Raw genomic sequence first — 21,152 nt, 5'->3', positions numbered from 1 at the left:
AGTGACAGACTTTTGTTATTGTTTGTTTGATGTGACATTCCTTGAGTACAGGAAATAATGCTATTCTGTAGCTTAAAAGCTTTAAACCTCATTTATACTTTTAATATCATCTAATAAAGATAAAATCATTACTTAATTAGGTGCATTTTTCTCTTTCAGCCAGTGAAAAATTTGCATATCTCTAATTATAGTGATTTAAAAAAAAAGTATTGCCAGGGCTTGACATAATATTAATTTAGATTTCCAAAAATACTAAATTTCCTTCCTCCAATCTGAGTTTCCTCCAGTTGGCCATTGATTTAAATTACATACTAAAAGGTTACAATTTTAGAATTGGCCTCTTTCTCCCCCTGCTTTTAGGGATAGCCATTATTCTAAAGCCATATAAGGAAGGGGTAAAACTTTCTCAATGGACATGTTGGAAACTTTTTTTTTTTTTAATTCTGGAGAATAGAGCAAGATCGTTTTCAGACATTTCTACAAAGAGATTGAGAAGAAATCATTTCAAACACAGGGCTGGTCATTAAGAATTCTTTACAGAAAGGAAGCAGGCTTAATGTATTGCTCTAAGCGAATGTCACCCAAGAAAAATTAAGGGAAAAGTGAACACTCATTAAGCAAATTGACCAGCAAGTGTTCTGATGAATGTTGCAATGAATTCGAATAAACTAATTTTGCCCATTAGTGTGCTTTTAGACCAATGTGATTGTTTTGGTCTAATTATTTTTTATTTTGTTTATTCAAATGTAGAATAGCTACAGAATTAACCATTGCTGCAATTATCTGATTGGCAATTTAGGAAATTGGTGAATAGTATCGGACTACTCACCAAGAAATGTCATATTTGATGGAGCCTTGTGCACGAACACTTATAGTCTAAGAGAAGCCTGTGCTATCTTCTGTGTCTCACCCACTGCGAATGGGAGCTCAGAGGCCCTCACTGGATTAGCATGGATTGTAGACGTGGGCTCCAGGCCCTCAGATGTAGTGTACCAGATTGAGGTCTGATGTGCTGCAGAAGTTGTCTTTGCCACCCAGTGTCACTATTCTGGAGTCCTGTCGCTGTGACTGGTGAATTCTGCAACATTTCCCACTTTTAAAGCTTGGGGATTCGAGAAATCTGTGCCTGAGTGGCTGCCAAAGCTTGTCAGGGGGACCCAGTGCGAGGCCGATTTCTAGGTGTAAAAGCCAGGCAGATTTGCTCACTCAAGAAAATCTGTTTTTGCAGGTTTGCTTTGAGTTCCAAGATGCAGATACTCTTAAGATTTTTTTTTTTCCTGCACTAATATCATGGGTTTCTTCTAGCTGCCTGTCTTTTGTGGGGGAGGGGAGTAACTGTTTCTCCAAGTGGGGGCCTGGACCAACAGCAGTAGCATCACCTGAGGCTTCATAAGTGCACTCTCCAACCCCATTCCAGACCTACTGAAACTGGAAACTCTAGGCGCAGCAGTCCATTTTAACAAGCTCTCCAGGTGATTCTGGTACAGGCTTAAGTTGAGAACTGCTGGTTGAGTGCAAAAACTACAGGCCTTTGTCACAGAATCGGTCTATGATAGTTATATTAAAGCTACTGCAGTCTCAAGTGTCAAACAAGGGTGCAATTCTCAGTTCTCCTTCTGTTGCACTAAAAAGATAGATATGAGTTTCAGTTAGTCCAGACAGGAAAACAGCCAGTTGCAGTACTGTGGGACAGTGCCTCGGCAGAGACTGCAAGAGGCCTTCAGAAAACATGTGAATGCATGGGAGCGGGGACAGGAAGGCCCCTCTAGAGGTGGTATTTAAAAAGGACAAAATGATCATGTCTCTCCCTGATTAAAACCTTTCAGAGACTTCTCAGAGCTCTTAGAATAAAGTTTGTGCCTGCAGATCCTATGTATGGCCTCCAGTGTCTCCTTTAATGTCCGTTTTGCACATAGAAAGAACCTGCCTTGACCTTTGGGTTGTGCTTTCTTAATCCTTAATGTTCCACTCCTTTCAGCACTGCCAGAGGCACCAGTTTCCTCCTGGTCTTCTTATGCACTTCTGATCCCAGCTCACATGTTTCCTTTGCAATCCCTTTCGACCCCCCAGGGTAGGTCAGATCAGCTCTCATTGTACAGTGCACTTCATACTCATCACATTGTAATTATATAATTGCATAATTATTAGTTTATTGCTCAGTGGTGGAGCTAAATATAAATTCCATGTGAGGGAGAGACCTAGCCTGTTCACTGCTGCCCAAGGGCCCAGCACATAGCAAGCATTCAGGAAATATTTTTAGATGAATGAATAGGGGGGTGGGCAGTCCCATTTTAATCCCTAGGTCATGGGGCTGGTTAATGTATGCAATTTTGGTAGAGGTGTCACCTAATGAGTTTTATTTACATGAGCAATCGCCACCACCGCATAATCCTTCCACTGGAAAGGCGAGTCCCTTGCACATTGGCAGCAGAATCTCATAACTTGGTTCTAATTTAGGACACCCAGGAGAAGTTCTTGAATATTGCTAATCCAAGGATATGGGAAAGGAGAGAAATGCTCTGATCTTAGAGATATTCATAAAACATGGGCCAGAAGCCAGCAGCTAGAGTGGTAAAGGTGGTGCCTGGGAAGTGTCCCCAGGGAATGACTGTTGTTCCCTCCCCACTCTGGGCTTCCAAGAAGAATTGCCTGCTTTGCTCACCAAATTAGGGTACCGTATTTCTTCCCATCCACTTCTAAATCCATTGAATAGAAGAACAGAGATGCACTCCTTTGCCTTATTTTAGTCAGTTTGTCTTAGCTTGGATAAAGCCAAGGGTTTTTTATTCCTATTCTAGAAGGCAAAAGCATGGAATTAACCTCCCAGGCGCAACAGCTTCACGGTGGGGGCATTTGTCTCAGGACACGAAGTAGGCCTCGCTGATGTTTAACAGAAGGATTGCCAGTAGCATACCTGTGTGTGATTTTTAAAAATACATAAATTGTGAGTGAAGACTCAAAAATTTTTAAAGATGGGGGTTTCAAGGCCTAGAGAGTAAAAATGCTGACATATTTAGGGAATCTTGCTTTTAATAGAGGAACTGATAATCAGTTGACTAATTTGTAAATTAGTTGAGGTGCTTCTTTTTTAACATTTGAGGCTACAGATACTCTCATACCTATTTTAAACTCCTTTTAGATTAAGTTGATGTAATAAACAGTGAGTTTTGGAACAAAAGACACAAACACAATTTCTCACTTGCTGTCAGAATAGCTATAATCTGCTGAGTTGGCCAGGAGTGTTGATAGCACGAATGGCTATCATTTTATGTTTTGGTGCTTGTGTCCTTTATTTTATTTATCTTTATCAGGTGCCATTTTCCTTCATAACTTCATTCCACATCCCCACTGCCCTCCTGCCCATCCTGGATGCCAGTGTGGCTCTAATACTTTGTCTGGTACTCTCTTATCCTGCTTCATTGCTGTCAAGTACAGTAATTACAGCAATAGTAGTAACAGGACCATTTATTGAGTGTGAGGTACATAAAGGATTTACAGATGATGTAAGAATCCTGAACGATTTTACTTCCAATTTATACATGTCAAAACCAAGATTTAGAGAGGTCAGGTAACTGCCCCCAAAGTCTCACGTAGCTTGGGTTGGAATTCATGGTTGTCTGGCTCTAAATCCCACACTTTTTTTTTTCATTATATTCCTATTGCTTTACCATCATGTCCAGTCTCTGAGCTTGACTCTAGACTTTAAAACACTGCTGAATAAAGTTACAAACGTTGCAAAATTGGTACAAAGAACTCCAGGATACCCTTCACCTAGACTCACGGATGGTTAACATTTTGCCACATTTACTTGGTCTATGTATACACATGTTATCTTTTTCTATCATTTTGAGAGTAAGTTGCTAATGTGGCCCCCTGAAGACCTATCCCAAGGAGACTCAGCCTTGCTTTTATGAGACCACTGAGGCCAACCAGAATGAGTCCTTTTTTCTCCCCTTCCTCTAGGGTGGGGCCTTGCTCCTGGGAAGGACACTGAGCTGCTTTTCTCCTCAGTGTTAGTCCCAGTCCTTTAAATTCAGCTCAGACCCTAAAACCTATCCATTGCCTTCCTGGAAATTGGATCTCTCTACCACCTCTTCTATGGCAAGGAAACAGAAAGGCAAATAAAAAGGGGTTGCCTGTGTCTACCTATCTGTGAAGAGGGGAGAAAGGAGATTCGCCTCAGCTTGTTATCCAGAGCTGCAGCTAAACCGTTTTGCCACTTCTAATTCAAGTCTGTCTGCCTGACAGTTATCAATGCTGGTAACCTTTTCTCTGGCAAATGCCTCAGATAAGATTCCTTTTATTATTATTATTAATACTTTTGTTTTTACTTCCTTTGGTGTAAACCACCCTTGTGGCTATAAAAGACATTTTGAAAGTGGAAACAGATGGGAAAAAGCATTCTGTCTGCTCTGGGTATGGAATGGAGGGGAAGGTGCAATTTCCCTTTTGTGACAGGTCCATTACAACCAGGATTTAGAGTATATTCACTAGTAGAATGTATTGATTTACCCATTATGGTGAGAATTAGCTTAAATATCTATTTAAGCCAAGTATAATTCCTCACATTTTTCAGAGCTAAGAAATCGGGCTTTTCAGAAGTGTAGATCATATTTGAAGACAGGGTTTAAAAAATGTCTCAGGCAAACAACCCAAATATTAGGATGAATGGACACACAAATATGTGGTATATACATACAATAGAATATTATTCAGCTTTAAAGAGTAAATTCTGACCCATGACAGAACATGGATGGACCTCAGAGACGTTATTCTGAGTTAAATAGTAAGTGAGACACAAAAGGACAAATATTGTATGGTTTCACTTATATGAGATATCTAGAGTAGTCAAATTCAAAGAGACAGAAAGTAGAATGGTGGTTGCCAGGGACTGGGGGTGGTGGCAGTAGTGGTGGTATGGGGACTATTTGTCGAATGGGCACAGAGTTACATGTTGGGATGATGATAAAGTTCTGGAGATGGGCAGTGGTGATGGTTGCACAACATTGTGAATGTACTTAATGCCACTCACCTATACAATTAAAAATGGTTAAAATGCTAGATTTATGTTATGTCTGTTTTACCACATGAAAAAAATTTAATGCCTTGTTGGCACATATCATGTTTGTGTGTGTAAATGTTGACCAGCCAAGTCCCTACCTTTATGAGTATTTCATTTGAGGTCATTAGAATGAGATGCTATAAAATTAGAATTAGAGCTTGTGTCTTCACATATTTTTACTTCTTAAAGTTTTCCTTTGGCATTAGCACTACCTCATTTTACCTCCTGAGCCCGAGAGCTGGCATTTTGAGGAATTCTAAGTTTCCTGGTAGGAGGAAATGTTAGAGTGATAAGTGTCGAAGTACGGCCCACTCTCTGCCACACATGAAGGCAGTGTTTGCCTGACGGGTCCTGCTACAAAGCCTCACCAAGATCCGGAGGATCCGGGGAATCCGGCGTAGCCCTTGTCTCTGGGCCGTGGCCAGGAGGGTCTGCCTGGAGGTGAGAGGTGCACACGCAGGGCTCTCTTCCTTGGTGTTTGGTAGGTCTTGGGGTAAGATTGGCCTTTGACTAGCGTAGCCGTCGTTGGCCGACCTTGGCCATGCTCTTCTTGCTCTGTCCCTTTTTACTTTGTTCTCCAGTCCTCCTGTAAGTTAAGGAAGTTAATGTCGAAAGAAGTCAGGCACTCCCCCACTTCCACCCCAGACTTCGCAGATGGTGAGGGTCTTGTTCTGGTGTTTATTGGATTCTAATCCTTAGTGCTGTTTATCTGGTTCAGATTTCAGTAAGTGCTTTCCAAAACTCAAAACACAGAAATCTACATATTTATAACAGGAGCTGTACAGGGCTATTTGGAAAAACCCACTGGAAACGAGAAAGTTCCTCTTTTCTGCTGCAGGAATGGATCCTAATATATTGTGCTTGTCAAATCCAGACCTTATCTGACTCCCCAAAGACCAACTTCATGATGGTGGAGAAAGCTTTCCTGTCTGTACGAATCTTTGGCTGAGATCAAAAGAGGAAGTCCTGCTTCCTCAAATGATGGGTTGTACTTTTCTTGGGATGAATGACTAGGAAATACATTAAGTAGCCCTATGAAAGCCTCTCCTGCCAGTCATGTGTGCATATCTGGAAGAAGTTTTGCAAAAATAATAAGCCGAGAAGAGTCGTTTTTTTTTTTTTTTTTCAGTGTTGACTAATACAAATATCTTCACATTTATTGTTCATTTTATAAGATGTAGGGGCCAGGGATCAAATTCTACGTTTAGGCCCTATTCTAGTTCTGTGTTCAAACAGTAGTTTAAAAACAAATAGGTGATTAGTAATATTATTTATATTATAAGAGAATCACTGCCGTTCATTCTTGCCACAAATAGTTGAGTACCTTTTATGTCCAGTCACTGGATCTTTATAGGGGGCTTTCTTTATTTTGTCTCTTTAATGGCATAAATATTCTAATATAGATTCTAGAATTTTAGAGCTTTTGATGGTTTTTGATGGCTTCTTTGTAGTTTTATAGAAGGAAAAACAGAGACCTAGAGAATCCATGTGACTTGCCCAGGATTTAGAATCTAGAACTTTTCTGTGTCCACATTATTACGTTTTTTCTTCACATCCTTCACTAATGGCTTAAAAGCAAAATATGCAGTCAATACATTTTCTCTAAAACATATGAATATCAAATACCTTAGCAGACACCAGATAATCACTAATTTTGCTTATCGCCTCCACCCTGAGAAAAGCTTTGACAGATGTCATAATTTTAAAAGGCATTTATTGGAAGTGGGAATCTTTGCTGCCGAGTTGTTTTAGTAAGTTTTCTTAGTGGCACGTAAAACTTTTAATATCTCTTTGCTCTTGGGTGCGCTTTTCAAAAGGAAAAACAGCCTGAGGGCATCTTCTCTTGCCACAAGATGGCATGCTGGGGAGCTGGGAACCAGTGGGAGGAAGGAGTTGAGGGTTCAGCTACAGTGAAGCTCCCAGTTGGGCAATGTTGAGGGATCTGAGTGCGGGGAATCCTCTACAGCAGAGAACAAGGTCTGCGTGATTTGCTCAGGAATCACAGTCACAGCCAGAAAAGCAAAAAATGCAAATGCTGCAAGAAATGTATGATCAACACAGATGATTTATTAGCACAGGGTTTGTCCATGTGGTTAAGGCAGAAAATAGAGGGGCTGCCTGGGCCCCTGGGAGGAAACCACTCTCAGTAGCAGAGGCAAGAAAGGCCCAAACCACAGATGAATCCACTCAGGCTGAACAGCCGCAGAAAGGTGAGTGGGCGTGAAGATGGGGTGGGGGTCGTGCAGCCCGACCCTGCCTCCCTTGAGAAGGGCACTCCTATTTGTGATGGGACACCTCCTTTCGGGCCCCTTGGCGAACCACTCTTCCTCGGATGTTCATGGGAAATATGGGACCCACCTGCGGTACCACTCACTGGCTCTTTTGTGCCACTGCTATTTTCCTGAAAGAGTAGGTCCAGAGAAAGAGGAGCTTGAAATGGTGCTTTTGCCCTGCCCTTGGTTCCTTTGAGCCCAGTGAATTCATGCATCTTATGGGCACATTCATCAGCCCCTGAAGTCTGCTCAGCAGCCTTCTCTGCTAGTCACTTCTCTGTCCCTGCCTCTCATTCTTTCCTTCTTTATTGTTCTCCCGATAACCTGTCTCTGTGGATATCCATCCCCTAGCTCCTCATCTGAGTGCCCTGTGAGCACCCATGTCTTCCATTCTGGCTTTAGCCACTGCTTCCCTTGCTTGCTGACTCCAAGAGTCTTTCCTCCTCCTCGTCCCCCTCCTCTTGACTGACTCTTTGGTTGCTGTTCCCCAACAGCATCTGCAGTCAAGCTCCTCTTCTCTTACATGCCATGGCTGCAATACCATCAGAGGTTCTGCTGTGATTGGCATGGGATGGGGCTGGGAGGTTAGCGATTCTCATGTGCAGCCAGGGCTGCGAATGAGTGATATCAGTTACGTGACTATTCTGCCTCACTACTGTCAGTGACCAGTCCTGTATGCTGAAGACTTTGGGGCTAGTTCTCTGTTTGTTCATTTCTGCTGCCCTGTGTGCTGGCACATCTTTGGAGATTCTGTTGACCATCTAGAAGGCCCTCTGCATCATCTAGTCTGGGATTTCCTGGTTCTCCTCTACGGTGAGTCATTGCCATCTCTACTTTACCTCAGCCACCTTGGCCTTGTCATTCATTTTCTTCTCTGCTCCCTTGTTCCTTATTCTTTATACTCTCCATTCCCTCCTCAGACATCCCTTGTTACCACCCCACAACCACTTTGTGTGCTAGTATGTCCCCCCACTTCCCCGCCCCCCTCACTGCCACCCAATTTCCAGGACTTTCTGTTATTCACTGGTCCAAATGTCTTTAAATTAATTTTTCCTCTTTCAAGCTAGTGGCACCCCATCTCCTCATTATATAAGCCAAAAACAGGAATGTCTTCTCTCCTTCTTGCTTCTTCACCACCCAGATTCAGCCCATCCTGAGGCCCCTTACTCACCCAGTAAACACTCATCTCTTTTCTCGGTCCCCACCACCTCTGGCTGATGCCGTCATCAGCTTTTGTCCGAGTCTACTTGTCCTAGCTGTACTATCTCTAGTTCTATTCTGTCAATACTCTCCTTCACTGCTCCTAAAAGGTCCCCCCAAAATACACATTAATAGCTCTGCACCAGAGTACGCTCACCCCCTTACCATGACAGAGGTGGTGTTACGGTAGTCCTGCCCTCAGTCCCACTCTGGCCTCACACCTGGATGCTGTAGCAATTCTGAATGATATTGTGACTCCTCAGCATGCACCTTACTAGTTCTATGATATTTGCTCCTGTGGTCCCCCATCTAATAGACCTTTCTCCCCCTCTGCCCTGCAGCTTGGCCAGGTCACACACATACTTTAATCTGAGCTCTAGGAATCTTTTTCTGACCCCTCTTCTTGCCCACAACCTCTATTGCCCTTTTTGCCGACACTTGCTTCATTGCGTGCTAATTATCTGTGTCATTTTCTTTCCACTGTCTGGGAGCCCCTGCTCATATTTCTGGTCCCCAGCTCCACCTAGACCAAATGGTAGCTGCTCAATTACCATTTCATCAATGAAGATGTGGGTCAGTGCTTTCAACTCTCTTTGCCACTAATAACTAAAGTTCCAGCTTTATTTCTCTTTCCTTCAGTTCCCTTCTGTTAATTACTTCATAATCTTTAGAACAACATTGAAATATACTTAAGGAGCTGCATTTTAAAAAACTGCTGCGGTGAAGTCTTTGTTATTTTATGATTTTTAAACTGACTTTTAAATGGCTGATCATTTTACAATGGTCTATTGCTATTGCTTGAAACCGTAAACTATCTCAAATATTGAAACAGATTTTGTATAATCACTAAATATTCTGTAGCTAATGTAGTTCTGAGATCTGGCACGCAGAAAGAAAATGTCTTTCCTTTTGAAAAGCTAACTACAAATTTATTTTGTACCAAGGAATTGTTTTTCTCAGGCCCCGAACACGAGAGTACTTCAGTGGAGGACTTAACATTAAGAGACAATAAGGAAATCATGTCAATTACTTATTATTTACCTCATGTCACAATTTGAGTTCTACCTAGATAAGTTCTTTAATCTCTGTATTGCAAGGTTAAAGATATATCTGAACTCTTTCTTTCTCAGAATCCTCTGGAAATAGCAGGATTACGAACCTGGATTTATGTGATTTAGGACTATTTGCAAACTTGGCCATGGAGGTAACTTTAAAGGTGGGAGGTAGTAGGCAGTTAAGTCTAAGTTTGGGAGTATGTAATTGTAAGATAGTTCAATTTCTTTGAAACCTCATGGTTCCCCCCACTCCATACATTTGATTTTACTTTCTATTTTACTATGTATGATATAAAATAATGTTTAAAATTATTTGTCACCGAGTAAAATTGACCTTAAGAAAACTAGTTAGGAAACACCCTAGATCAGACAGGCACTACTCTGTTGAATGATGTCCCAAATTATCTTCCCCTATCCTGCATCCCCACATTTCCTGTAGGTAGTCATTCCTTCATGGTGCACTTATTAAACATGTCTGTATTCCTGGTGCTCGGTGAGTCTTTGCGGCTAGGTATTTATAGACCTGGCTTTGGATTCTGAGAGCTCACAATTTGGCGGCGGCGGGGGGGGGTCCTCACAGGGTGAGCTCTTCCCGAATCACCATGCACCTTTGCACTCTGAGAACTTTGCCTTTGCTTCTCCCTTCCTTGATCACGTATACAAGCATGACACATGCAAACACACAAAGTCTTCTTGTCTTCTTGACTCAACTCTCATGGCCCCTCCCCCTGGAGCTCTTTATGGTCCTTTCAGGAAGAATAATAGCTTCTCCTTTTGAGTCCTGGGACATATTTGTCACCTTTCAGTATTTTTATTTCATTTGCATTGGATTTGTTTCCTGCACAAGGCTGAGTTCCCCACCAGCATCTAGTTCACCACTATAGTGATAATTATGCAATAGATGCTTGTTGGAATGACTTTTTAATGGTTATGGTGGCCTTGCCTCACTGCAGTAGAATGGGGTGGGGACCATCCTGGACCCTCCCTGCATGGCTCACTCCTTTTGTGTGGGTGATCCAGAGTGGATTTGCAGTCTCTCTGCCACTGGGCAAGAACATTTTTTAGGACTTGAGTGGTTTTCACTGAGCTCATACTCCCTCTCTCCCCAGCTTCATTCTATTTCCAGTATCATCTACTTGTTTTTAAAGCCTCATGGGTGTTGTGGGCAATTACTAGGATCCTTCCATCTTGCTTTTTATCGTTTATTCCTACGGGGATATAAAAGTATGTCAGAAACAGTAGGATATACAAATCATTAGCTTTTTTATTATGAATTGTGGTTAAACAGTATGTGAACCAAAGAGTAGTTCAGCTACAATGGTGTTTTCAGCTTTGGCTTAGTCAGTTTTTCCTGCCCCACTTCCCCAAAACTAAAGTAGGTCTCTCTGTGGGTTTTCTTCCCCGCCATTATTTTGCCTGGTTCCTTATATTCGTGTCCAAAGGAGAAAAGGTTTTGAAATGACTTTCTTACTTTAACCTCAGCTGTAGATCCAGTCTTTGCAACTTTAGACATTTGTGAAGGGTACAGAGACCTTGGAATTGTTGAGACTCTAGATTGCAATAATGGTTGCTTGACGTGGTCCAACCACTACCGAAGGTGATCGGGTAGCACCCGTGTTCAGGCAGGTCACTCCTGCTTACACAGCTCTTTGAGAACCTTCTGCAGAAGCCCGGTCTGGACTTTCAATTAGTCTTTTAATCAACAGAATATGAAACACACAGGCCTACCTCGAATACTGTATTTTTGCTTAAAAAAAAAAAAAAAAAAGGGAGCTGGACAGCTGCGTTCTTTTTGATGGAGAAGCCAAACCTTTCTTTGAGTTTTGGTTGATTGTGAGTTTGGGTTGACTGACGCGAGTTCTCAGAGGAGTTCTGAGCTGTCGCCCTTACTACACACTCTATCCTAAATGCAAGGTCTGCAATTTTTAATGTGAGTTTCCTTACCTGTAGTGCCTGTGAAACAGTGGGAATGCAGACTCTCCCCCTGTGTTTGTGAGTCGGAGGGCTCCCCCAGTCTTCTAATATTTTACCCACATTTAATTAACAAGTGTCTTTTTTTAGTTGAGCCACCCCTATAATGTGTTTCTGAGTTATCAGAGGATCTCCCCCAGTTCACACACACATATTTCATCAATTTTCATAATATGTACTTAATTTACATATACTACAGCATCAAGTCCAGCGTCCATAAATAGGTTTGAGTATAAAACCTAATGACTCAGGTGGTGTGAGGAGAAAAGCAATGATGTATGAGAGAAGAGACTGATAGTCTTGAGCATTCAAAGTCTCCTGGGTAGTAGGAGCCAGTGTGGTTTAAAACTTCTAGGTGATTCAGCCCAGAGGGTTAAAAGAGCTTCTACTAAGAATGCCTTATACTTTGTATAAGGTGGTAGAGACATGGGAATGAAGATGCCATTCACACCTTCAGTTGCAACTGTGTGGAACAAATAAAAATAATGACAACAATTAATTTTTTTAAATGACATGATTTAAAACAAAGTTGAGGGGCTCATTGAAGCTAATACCGGAAGTCGGAGTGGTCAGATGAGAAAGAGTTAGGATAGCTGAGAAAGTCTGAAGCTTCACCTGGGCCTTGACGAATTGCTGATTTTTTTTAATTTAAGTTTTCTTTTAAATTATGGTAAAATATACATAACATGAAAAGTACCATTTAAATGTCCTCATCAGTGCCATTAAGTACACAGTGTTGTACAACCATCACCACTGTACCTTCCAGAACATTTTTTTATTCCAAACAGAAATGCTGTACCCATTAAACAGTAACTCTATACTCTATTCTTCCCTCCCCCAGCCCTTAGTAACTTCTGTTCCCTGAATTGCCTATTCCAGGTACCTCATATTTATCCTTTTGTGTCTGGCTTATTTCACTTAGCATAATGTTTGCAAAGTTGATTCATGTTGTAGAAGATGTCAGAATTTCTTTCCTTTTTATGGCTGAATAATATTCTGGTGTATGTGTATATACCTCATTTAGCTTATTCATTCATCTGTTAATAGATACTTGGGTTGTTTCTACCTCTTGGCTATTGTGAATAATGCTGCTTGTAAGCATGGGTGTACAACATACATGCTGTGTTCCTGCTTTCAATTTTTTTGGGTATGGTTGAATTTTGTACTTTTGAAAGAGGTTACGGAGGGTATGGTGTATTTATCTTGAACTCATTAAAATCTTGGGTTATTGAGGCTTTGTAAGTGCCCTTGTCCTCCCTCGTTTATGCCCTTTGAGTACAAGGACTGTCTTCTAGGTGCAACACTTACAAGGGTAGCTGAGATAAATATTTGCTGAATAGTTCCTGGAGTTCCTAGCCAGGAGCCATCATCGACTCTAGTATTTGATCCCCAGAATGTTGGGTTTGTTGTCTTTTTTTTTTTTCTTGGCTCATAAATTAACATGTGTTCAGGGGACAGAAAACAACTGTTAATATCAGCCTTAGCCAAACATAATTAGTGAAGTACATTTTCTAATGCAAAGAATCCTGATGTAGATAAAACCCAATTCAACAAACATGTATTGAGAATTTGCTATGTACCATATTTCAAAATGTATAGTTTCAGAGCAGTTTCAAAGCTCAGTTAGAATACTTTATTGGTATTGAATTTTAAATATAATAAAGACAGGTATATATGAATACACATACACCTTTTAACATTAATCTAATTTTTTTTTTTTTATTGTGAGAACATTATAACAACATTCAAGATAGTTTGGAAAAAAGAAAATAAATAGTACTCATAGTCCCACTCTAATATAAGTTCTATTTTCATTTATAATGTGACTTTGAAGGTTGAACTTATAATTTATTTTGAAAATAAAACCCTGAATGCTTCTGATGGTAATGATTTAAAAAGTTTATCTTTTAAAACTCTAGTAGTAAGGCATAAACTAATGAACTGAAATTTGGAGGCTCCTTTTTTGTAGGTAGCCATAGTAGTTTTAGTGGGTAAATTAAACCTCCCTTTTCTTAGTACATTCGACAGAATTGACATCCGACCTCTTTTTGAGGATAGGACATCTGTTATAGGGGCTGGATGTTTAGGAACCTGTCCTTCCTTCAGTCTTTTATATGTTCAGGGATTGAAGAGAATGTTTTTATGACTACGCTAGGGGAAAAAATATAATTTAGGATTCTTACTCTGAGGGCTCAAAGACCTTAGAGGAGGTAGAAGGGAAGTAAGATTTAGATGAAGACCACTGTAGAGCATCAGTACAAGCCACATGGTTGCTGGGGTTGGACATGTTGGTGAGATTTTGTGAGGACAGGTGATTGTGACCTGGAGTGGTTTGGGAGCAACATCCATGAAGACTGGGCTGGGCTTTCTACATGACAAAGAGGGGAATTGGTGGAGTAAGTGTGTCCTGGAGACATGGGCAGAAAAATGAATATACCAAGGAATGAAGAATGTTTGCAGGATCCTTAGCCAACCTAAAGGTGTTTCTTATTGGAGAGGCAGGTTGGGTCCAGAGAGAATAGCTAGAAATGAATCCCATGAAAGTGCTGTACCTGATATCAGGGTGAACTGCTGCTGCTTCCGGTAGTTTTTTGAGGCTGGGAGTGAAGTAATTGAAAAGGTGGTGCTTTAGGCTGCTGGAGCTCAGGATTATGAGTAGGATGAGTTGGGGGTGGGGTGAGTGGACGCTGAAGGAATGGACACCTTTTAGGAGACAATGTTATCTCTATGCTAAGTGGTAAATGGAAGTCTGGAGTGGGGCAGCAGGAGTAGAAAGGCAGACAGCAGAGTGTGGCAGAGGCTCCACAGGAAAGATTGCTAGAATCTGCTACCGAGGAGGGAGAAGTCAGACAGGAGTGTTTAGGAAATGATGGAATCATTCACATCTACAGGAAGTCAGTAAGTCAAGACTGATGGGAGGTGTGACAAAAAGTTCTGTTTTTGAAAATATGTGTCTAATATTTTTATGTGTTTTCTATGTGTGCAAGCACTGTTCTGAGTGCCTTATGTAACGGCCTTGTGAGATAGTTGCTGCTATGTCCCTACTTTACAGATGAGGAAACTGAGGCAGAGATGATTAGTTACCACCTAAGAGTTGCACATTTATTAAGTGGCAGAGCCAGGATGCAAATATAGACAGCTTTAAGTCAAGAGTCAAGCTTCCACCTACTATGCTTTACTGCTTCTCTATAATAGCTAGCTAGCATTTAAAAACTGCCTAGAGCTATGTTAAGCTCCTTGCATGTATTTACTGTGTTTGATTCCCATAAGAATTCTGTGAGATGAAGCTATTTTTAACATAATTTTTCAGATGTGGAAACTTGGATACAGAGAGGTCGAATGGCCTGCCTTAAGTCACACAGCTAGGCCTTACCTACATTGGTGTGATAGGTGCCTGGAAGTCAGCAATATTTGTTCTGGATTGCAGTATCTACATATGCCCTTAAGATCCACTTGTGAGAAAATTGAATTGATTGGAATATACTGTAACATAAATTCTTTAACAATTTTTGGATTGTCTTTACTGTCAATGTCACTAATATTCACTTGGAACTACTCTCATTTTAAAGGGGATAAATAATTGAAATAATAGTGTTTCTATTGCTGTGCCCATACATTCTGTATGACTTTGAAAATAATCCCAACCACTTCATGTCCATATTCTGGCTGCTCCGTTTAGATGTTGAGCCTACAGGGCACAAACCATCTCATTTATAGCACTTCTCCTGTTGTTGGTACTTAATAACATCTGATGATTATAATTGACTTTATTGTTGTCTTCCATGAATCAAGGCTGCTGAGTGTCTTGTGATCTGGGCTGTGATTTGCGTGACATCATGGAGGCACAGTTGATGTCATGGTTGAAAGGTACTCAGATGAAATAAATACTTGTCTGGATAACAAACTGGAATTGAGATTATACCTGCAGGAAACAATTTCAGCTCTTCTTTAGACCATATTCATCTGTCCCTCTCTACAGACTCTTCTATCTTCAAATGTCAACAGGTCTCCTAATTTTTTTTTTTAACTTTTAACCTCATTTGACTACAGATCTATTTCTCTGTCATCTCCTGCGATAGCTCTTCATGGAGAGGTTGACACTTGCAGCCTTTAACTTTGGAGCAAACAGAAATTCCCACTCAACTGAAATTGTACTCTTGGATTTCCTGCGGTCTCTTTTTAACCAAATTTGAAGACTTGTTCATTCCCTTTGATCTTGTTCAGCATCTGCCCTAGGACCCACCCACCTTCTCTTTGAAACTCTGATCTGTTGCCTTCCTTTCCGGTTTTTTTTTTTTCCTTTCTTTCTTTTTTTAAGTCTCTAAGTCTCGCTTGACTCGTTCCTGTGCCCTTTTAGCTGGAGGAACTCTCCAAGACTGGTACTCAGTGCGTTCCTCTTTTTCCCCAAAACCCTTCCCCTTGATTATCTGATCTCAGTCTTTTAACTTCACACATTATTGCTCTGCTTCCACTATCTGAAGTTCAGGTTGAAGCCCATCTACTTTCCTGTCCCAGTCCCTTTCTGACCATGTCTTCATCCCCCACTTCACCCCTCCCCGCCCCAGCCAGCCTGAACTTGCAGAGAGTTTCCTGGTATACCTGCCTCTTGCTGCCTTTTCCTCCCACCAGACCCTTTCTCCACCTGGCCTGAAGGCTTTTACTCCTCCTTCAGCTCTGGTTAGTTCTTTTCTCCATGTAGAGAATGTGTGGAGAGGAGGCACGCATCCTATGCGCATGAGCCATTTCGTCCATGAAACTGAAGAAGTGATTGAAAGTCCCCTAGGGAATTCTGTTCTCCTCTTGTCCCAGCCCACCTCACCAAGGGACCTTTTATTCTCTGTCCTTCACCAAGGTCATCCATGAGTCAACCTTTTGTATTTTTGATTATGCTATTCCCTATAATCATTAACATATTCTTCCTCTGACAGTATATTAGATCTTTCTCTTTAGTCTCAAATCCTTACTATGGGTTCTTTATTGCTTTTGCCTCTCTGAGGACCAGAGCTTTTCACTGATCTCCTTGAATCTAGCTGATCTCTGATATCTTCCTGTGCATGTCTTTCTTCTGCTGAAAAACCTGTGGTGACTTCTACATGGTCTCTATTGTATATTTCAGATATTTATACCAGATGTTCAGGGCTCTGGATGATCAGGTTCCATCCTACTTAGCCTGTTTAATCTTACTTCTTCTCATGGTCTCCACAAGGAACCCTATTTCCATCCAGGCTGGTTTCTTTATAGCTCCAAATGCCTTGTGTGCCAGCTCTTTTCTTGTTTTGTCTTCTCTTCCACCTTTTCTGATACCATCTAGGTCCAGGCCATTTCTTACTTTTTCTTCAGCTTAAACCTAAATCTTGTAGCTATGTTTCACTTATTCTGACACTTGAGCAATGAGTTCCTGAAGCCCCGGAGTCAGGCTATGTATAAGGATCACGTGTCACACTTATGCGGACTTCCCCCTAGCACCTTGGATGATGCTTTTGTAGACCATAAGATCATAATTAATGAATGAATGTTGCATTCACGCAACAGATGCACGAGTGAATGAATTGGCTGTTGTGAATTTTCTAAGGTTCACGTTTTGTATTCAGAGCCTGAAATTTGCATCTTTAATCTAGTTTTCTACCTAGGAAAACTTTCTAGGCATTAGGTTGATCAGGCTGCAACCCAGCATATGCCATGAAATGTCTCGTGGCCTGATCTTTAAAATGGGATTTTCATTTTCTGCCTTAGTGTTTTGAACTCCTAAATAGTTCTTTTGATGACTATCACCGTATACGGAGAACTGCATAGAAATAATTGAATTCACAAAGCTTTAAGAAAAAGCCAAGCTATGTCATGGTCATGTACATTTTGCCAAAAGAGTCATAGGCCAATAGTTTTTTAGTGTGAGGTTTTGTTTTTGTTGTTTCTAAGCTGGATGTCAGCATGACAGTACCATTGTAATGGCCCATATTCAGAAAGGAAACTTGACCTAGCTTTATAACTCAGAGAAGGCCATGGCATCCAGCAAGTCTTGGCTTGCACACCAAGGATTAATAAAAGGTTGCAGAAAGTAACTTAATTTTATAGATGAACTTAAGAAACTTTAAACAGAACACTTTCTAACTATAAATAACAGGGCAGCTTTGTCCTATTTTTATTGTAGAGTACACAGAAGATGGAAATCAATATTGGAAGAAATGCTTTATTTTGCCAAGGAAAAAGATCCTACTCAACACGATTCTCATTTTTCTTGGCAGGCTCTTCTCAACCATCTGTGAGTCCAGGGGAACTATCTCCACCATCCATCCATCCAGCAGAATCAGAGTTAAGAGTCAGTGTTGGCGATGAGATTAGGCTGTTGTGCACTGATCCAGGATTTGTCAAATGGACTTTTGAGACCTTGGGTCAATTGAGTGAGAAAACATACAATGAATGGGTCATGGAGAAAGCAGAGGCCACCAATACAGGCAATTACACATGCACCAATAAGGACGGCTTAAGCAGTTCCATTTACGTGTTTGTTAGAGGTAAGTGTTCAGCTTTCTTTGATGCTATGCTTTAGAGATCTTAATATCCTGTTCTTAATTATGGATGACATATAGATGACTAAGCCATAGGTAAAATGTTACTGACTTGGTATAGAAAGCCTAAAATAAATTTTTCTTTGTTAGATTCTCTATCTTTTAATACATTGTGGCTTTGGGTATGACTCCAGCTGAAGGTCTGCAAGGCTGTGACGCTGTTCCTAATGAGATTACAATATGGTTAGCCCATTTGTCCTGCTGCTCTGAGTAAACTCTGAGAATAAATTAGGTCCTTTGGGAAGGCTGCATTTTAATGCCTTGAGATCTCAGATATTCCCACTTAGTAAAAATGCTTCAGGGAACTAAAGATCTCTAAAGGCCTAAACAGACCAACACTTCAAAAGAATTGACCCACTTTTAGGGAGTAAACTTAGAAAAATAACTCAGTCAGCAAAGTATCCTTGTCTTTCCTAGGTTCTTTATAGATGTCGGTTGATTCATTCAAAAAGTTGTGACCTCTTAAAAACAAAAGAAAAACATGGTAGTTGGATTTCTGTACTTCATTTCCTGTGTCGAATTCATTGATGCATCTGCATTTGTGCTTTTAATATCTTTCTCTAGAGGTGGTTTGCTGGGGTGAGGTGGGGGGAATTGGGGAGGAGTACCTTTTCGTTGATGTAAAAACTGAAGTACTTGAAGCTTAAGAGAACCAGCCAGGTTACAGGAGGCGAAGTAGAGGCCTAGTTCTCGTCCTGGCTTCGTGTCTTGACTGGGGCTGTCATTGAAACAAGCATGAGTAGGATGCTTCGTCCATGGTATTGTGGAATAATTAATGAGTAAGTTTATCCCACATTGTAAATCTGAGCAACCTCAAGAGTCTTAGTTCCTCACTGCAACATTTGGTTAAGATTACCTGCTCTGTCTTGTTTACATAATTGTTATTTGGGAGATAGAATTATGTAAATTCTAGCTCTATTAAGGGTTAATAAAGTTGACTCACCTTTGCTATAAAGGTTACCATGAAATTGACTGCCTCTCCTTAGTTTATGTGTTGTCCTTTCTTAGGTGGGTAGCTGAAAAGATATACACTTTGATAGGCCACAGCTTAGCCTCTGGGTATGGTTTCATAATTGTTGAGCCAACTTGTGTGCTATTCTTTGACATTCAGAAGTATACTGTAATTTCCCAATGGTAATAAGAATCATTCTGTTTATTAACAGAATGGGCAGACACCTGACTAAATGGGGAAAACTGCTGAATTAGTCAAATCAGTCTCACAGTGCTCACGAATTTTCTTTATAGAGGAAGTCATCCTCAATAACTTAAAACTATACTTAATTATTTATTTAACATGTTTGGGTACTTACATAATCTATGTTATAGCAACGAAGGAAGTCAGGGATTATTGTAGGAGCTAGACTCGAGCGATTGAGAAAGAGTAGATGGAAAAATAACCACCTCTGGACTTGGAGCATAGTTCGCCCATTGTGAAGTAATTTATTCGCAGAATAAATGTAAGGCTGGGAAGTGCATAATTCATTTTGGAAAACTATTTCAAAATTGGTCACAATTAAATGGTAAGAAGTATATTTTAACTATATTAAATTGATTTTTGTGGAATACCAACTTTCCAGCTGGAAAGGACAATCAAAAAGCAAATTTTAGATGTAATCTGTTGTCCCAACAGTATATCTATATTATCTTTATACAGCAGAGGGTAACAGCATATTGTGTATACACAAGGAGGTTTGTCTGTGTTTACACAGGGTCCCAGTCTGCCTGAGGCTTTCCCAATCCACACCTGGTGTCCCGGCATAATTATTAATAATACCCCCTTTCACTCACAAGGGTCCTAGTTTAGACGATAAATTATTTGCCACGGCATTCCTGAAACTTATAAACTCCCCTTGTGGATTTGAAATTATTTGATTTCCAGAAGTTATATTTAAACATAACTTTCAAAGAATTAGAATAGAGTGAGGCTTACATATTATTTATACTTGGTGGCCTGTCGATAGTTTTCTAGATTCTATCCAGAAGCTGAAAGATCCCGGAGATTGAGAACTCTGAAAAGGGCCCACACAGAGGGGTTAGGGGAAGAAAACCTTTCCCTGACCCTAACAAGTATCATCAGGTGGATTATTCTTGACCCATGCTTCTTGAAGTATTACCTGTTGCAGAAAAGGAGTAATGGTTGTAATAAAATATTCTCAGAGTTTTAAGAGCTCAAATTGTGGTACCATTCAGACCTGGGTTTGAATTCTGCACATTCATTTCTGGGCCATGTCACCTCAGGAGAGTCGCTTTGTTGAGACTTCAGTTTCTTCATCTATGAAATGGGGATACTGATAGTGCACCTCACATAGGAGTGGTTTGAGGAGCAAAAGAAATAAAGTGTGTAGTGGTCCAAGCTTAGTGCCTGACACATGAAAAGTGTTCAATAAACGTTAACTCTTACTTGTATTATTTGGATAAATTCTTGTAGTATTATTTGGATAAATTTTACTTTTGCCTGCAAAGAAAAAAGTCAATAGCCATTTGAGCAACTAGGAATTGTTATGAAAGGTAACATTTTTGAACTTTTAAAAATGTTTTAGTGCCTGCGACCAGCCATTTAAACTACTGATTTTTAATATGCTATAGATCCTGCAAAGCTTTTCCTCATTGACCTTCCCTTGTATGGGAAAGAAGGCAATGATACACTCGTTCGCTGTCCTCTGACTGACCCAGAAGTGAGCAATTACTCCCTCATGGGATGCGAGGGGAAACCTCTTCCCAAGGACTTGACGTTTGTCGCTGATCCCAAGGCTGGCATCACGATCAGAAATGTGAAGCGCGAGTATCATCGGCTCTGCTTACACTGCTCTGCGGACAAGAAGGGCAAGTCAGTGCTGTCGAAGAAATTCTCTCTGAAAGTGAGGGCAGGTACAGGCCCTTTCTTACTTTCTTCTGGGAGTCAGAGCATTCCTTGATCTGAAGACAACTTATCTTTGCACTCACTGGTCCACCTTAGGCAGCTGGCTCTTCAATCCCCCAGCTTCAAAATAATGTCGGCTGCTTGTGAATTCTTTATTTCACAGTC

At 40.7% G+C, this 21,152-nt stretch overlaps 1 protein-coding gene across 2 annotated transcripts in view; it reads left to right on the top strand.

The window, feature by feature from the left end:
* Positions 1-21,152, top strand: part of KIT (KIT proto-oncogene receptor tyrosine kinase) — a 78,894-nt gene that overhangs the window by 15,685 nt on the left and 42,057 nt on the right. For both annotated transcript variants that reach the window (XM_011362631.1, XM_011362630.1), the window contains exons 2-3: positions 17,804-18,073; positions 20,714-20,995. In XM_011362631.1, coding sequence (XP_011360933.1) covers positions 17,804-18,073; positions 20,714-20,995 — 552 coding nt within the window. The remainder of the gene's footprint in view (positions 1-17,803; positions 18,074-20,713; positions 20,996-21,152) is intronic.

This window comes from Pteropus vampyrus, unplaced genomic scaffold, assembly GCF_000151845.1.
Source record: "Pteropus vampyrus isolate Shadow unplaced genomic scaffold, Pvam_2.0 Scaffold77, whole genome shotgun sequence".
NCBI lineage: Eukaryota > Metazoa > Chordata > Mammalia > Chiroptera > Pteropodidae > Pteropus > Pteropus vampyrus.
The sequence above is the reverse complement of the archived record's forward strand: the minus strand, read 5'-3'. Positions and strand labels throughout refer to the sequence as shown.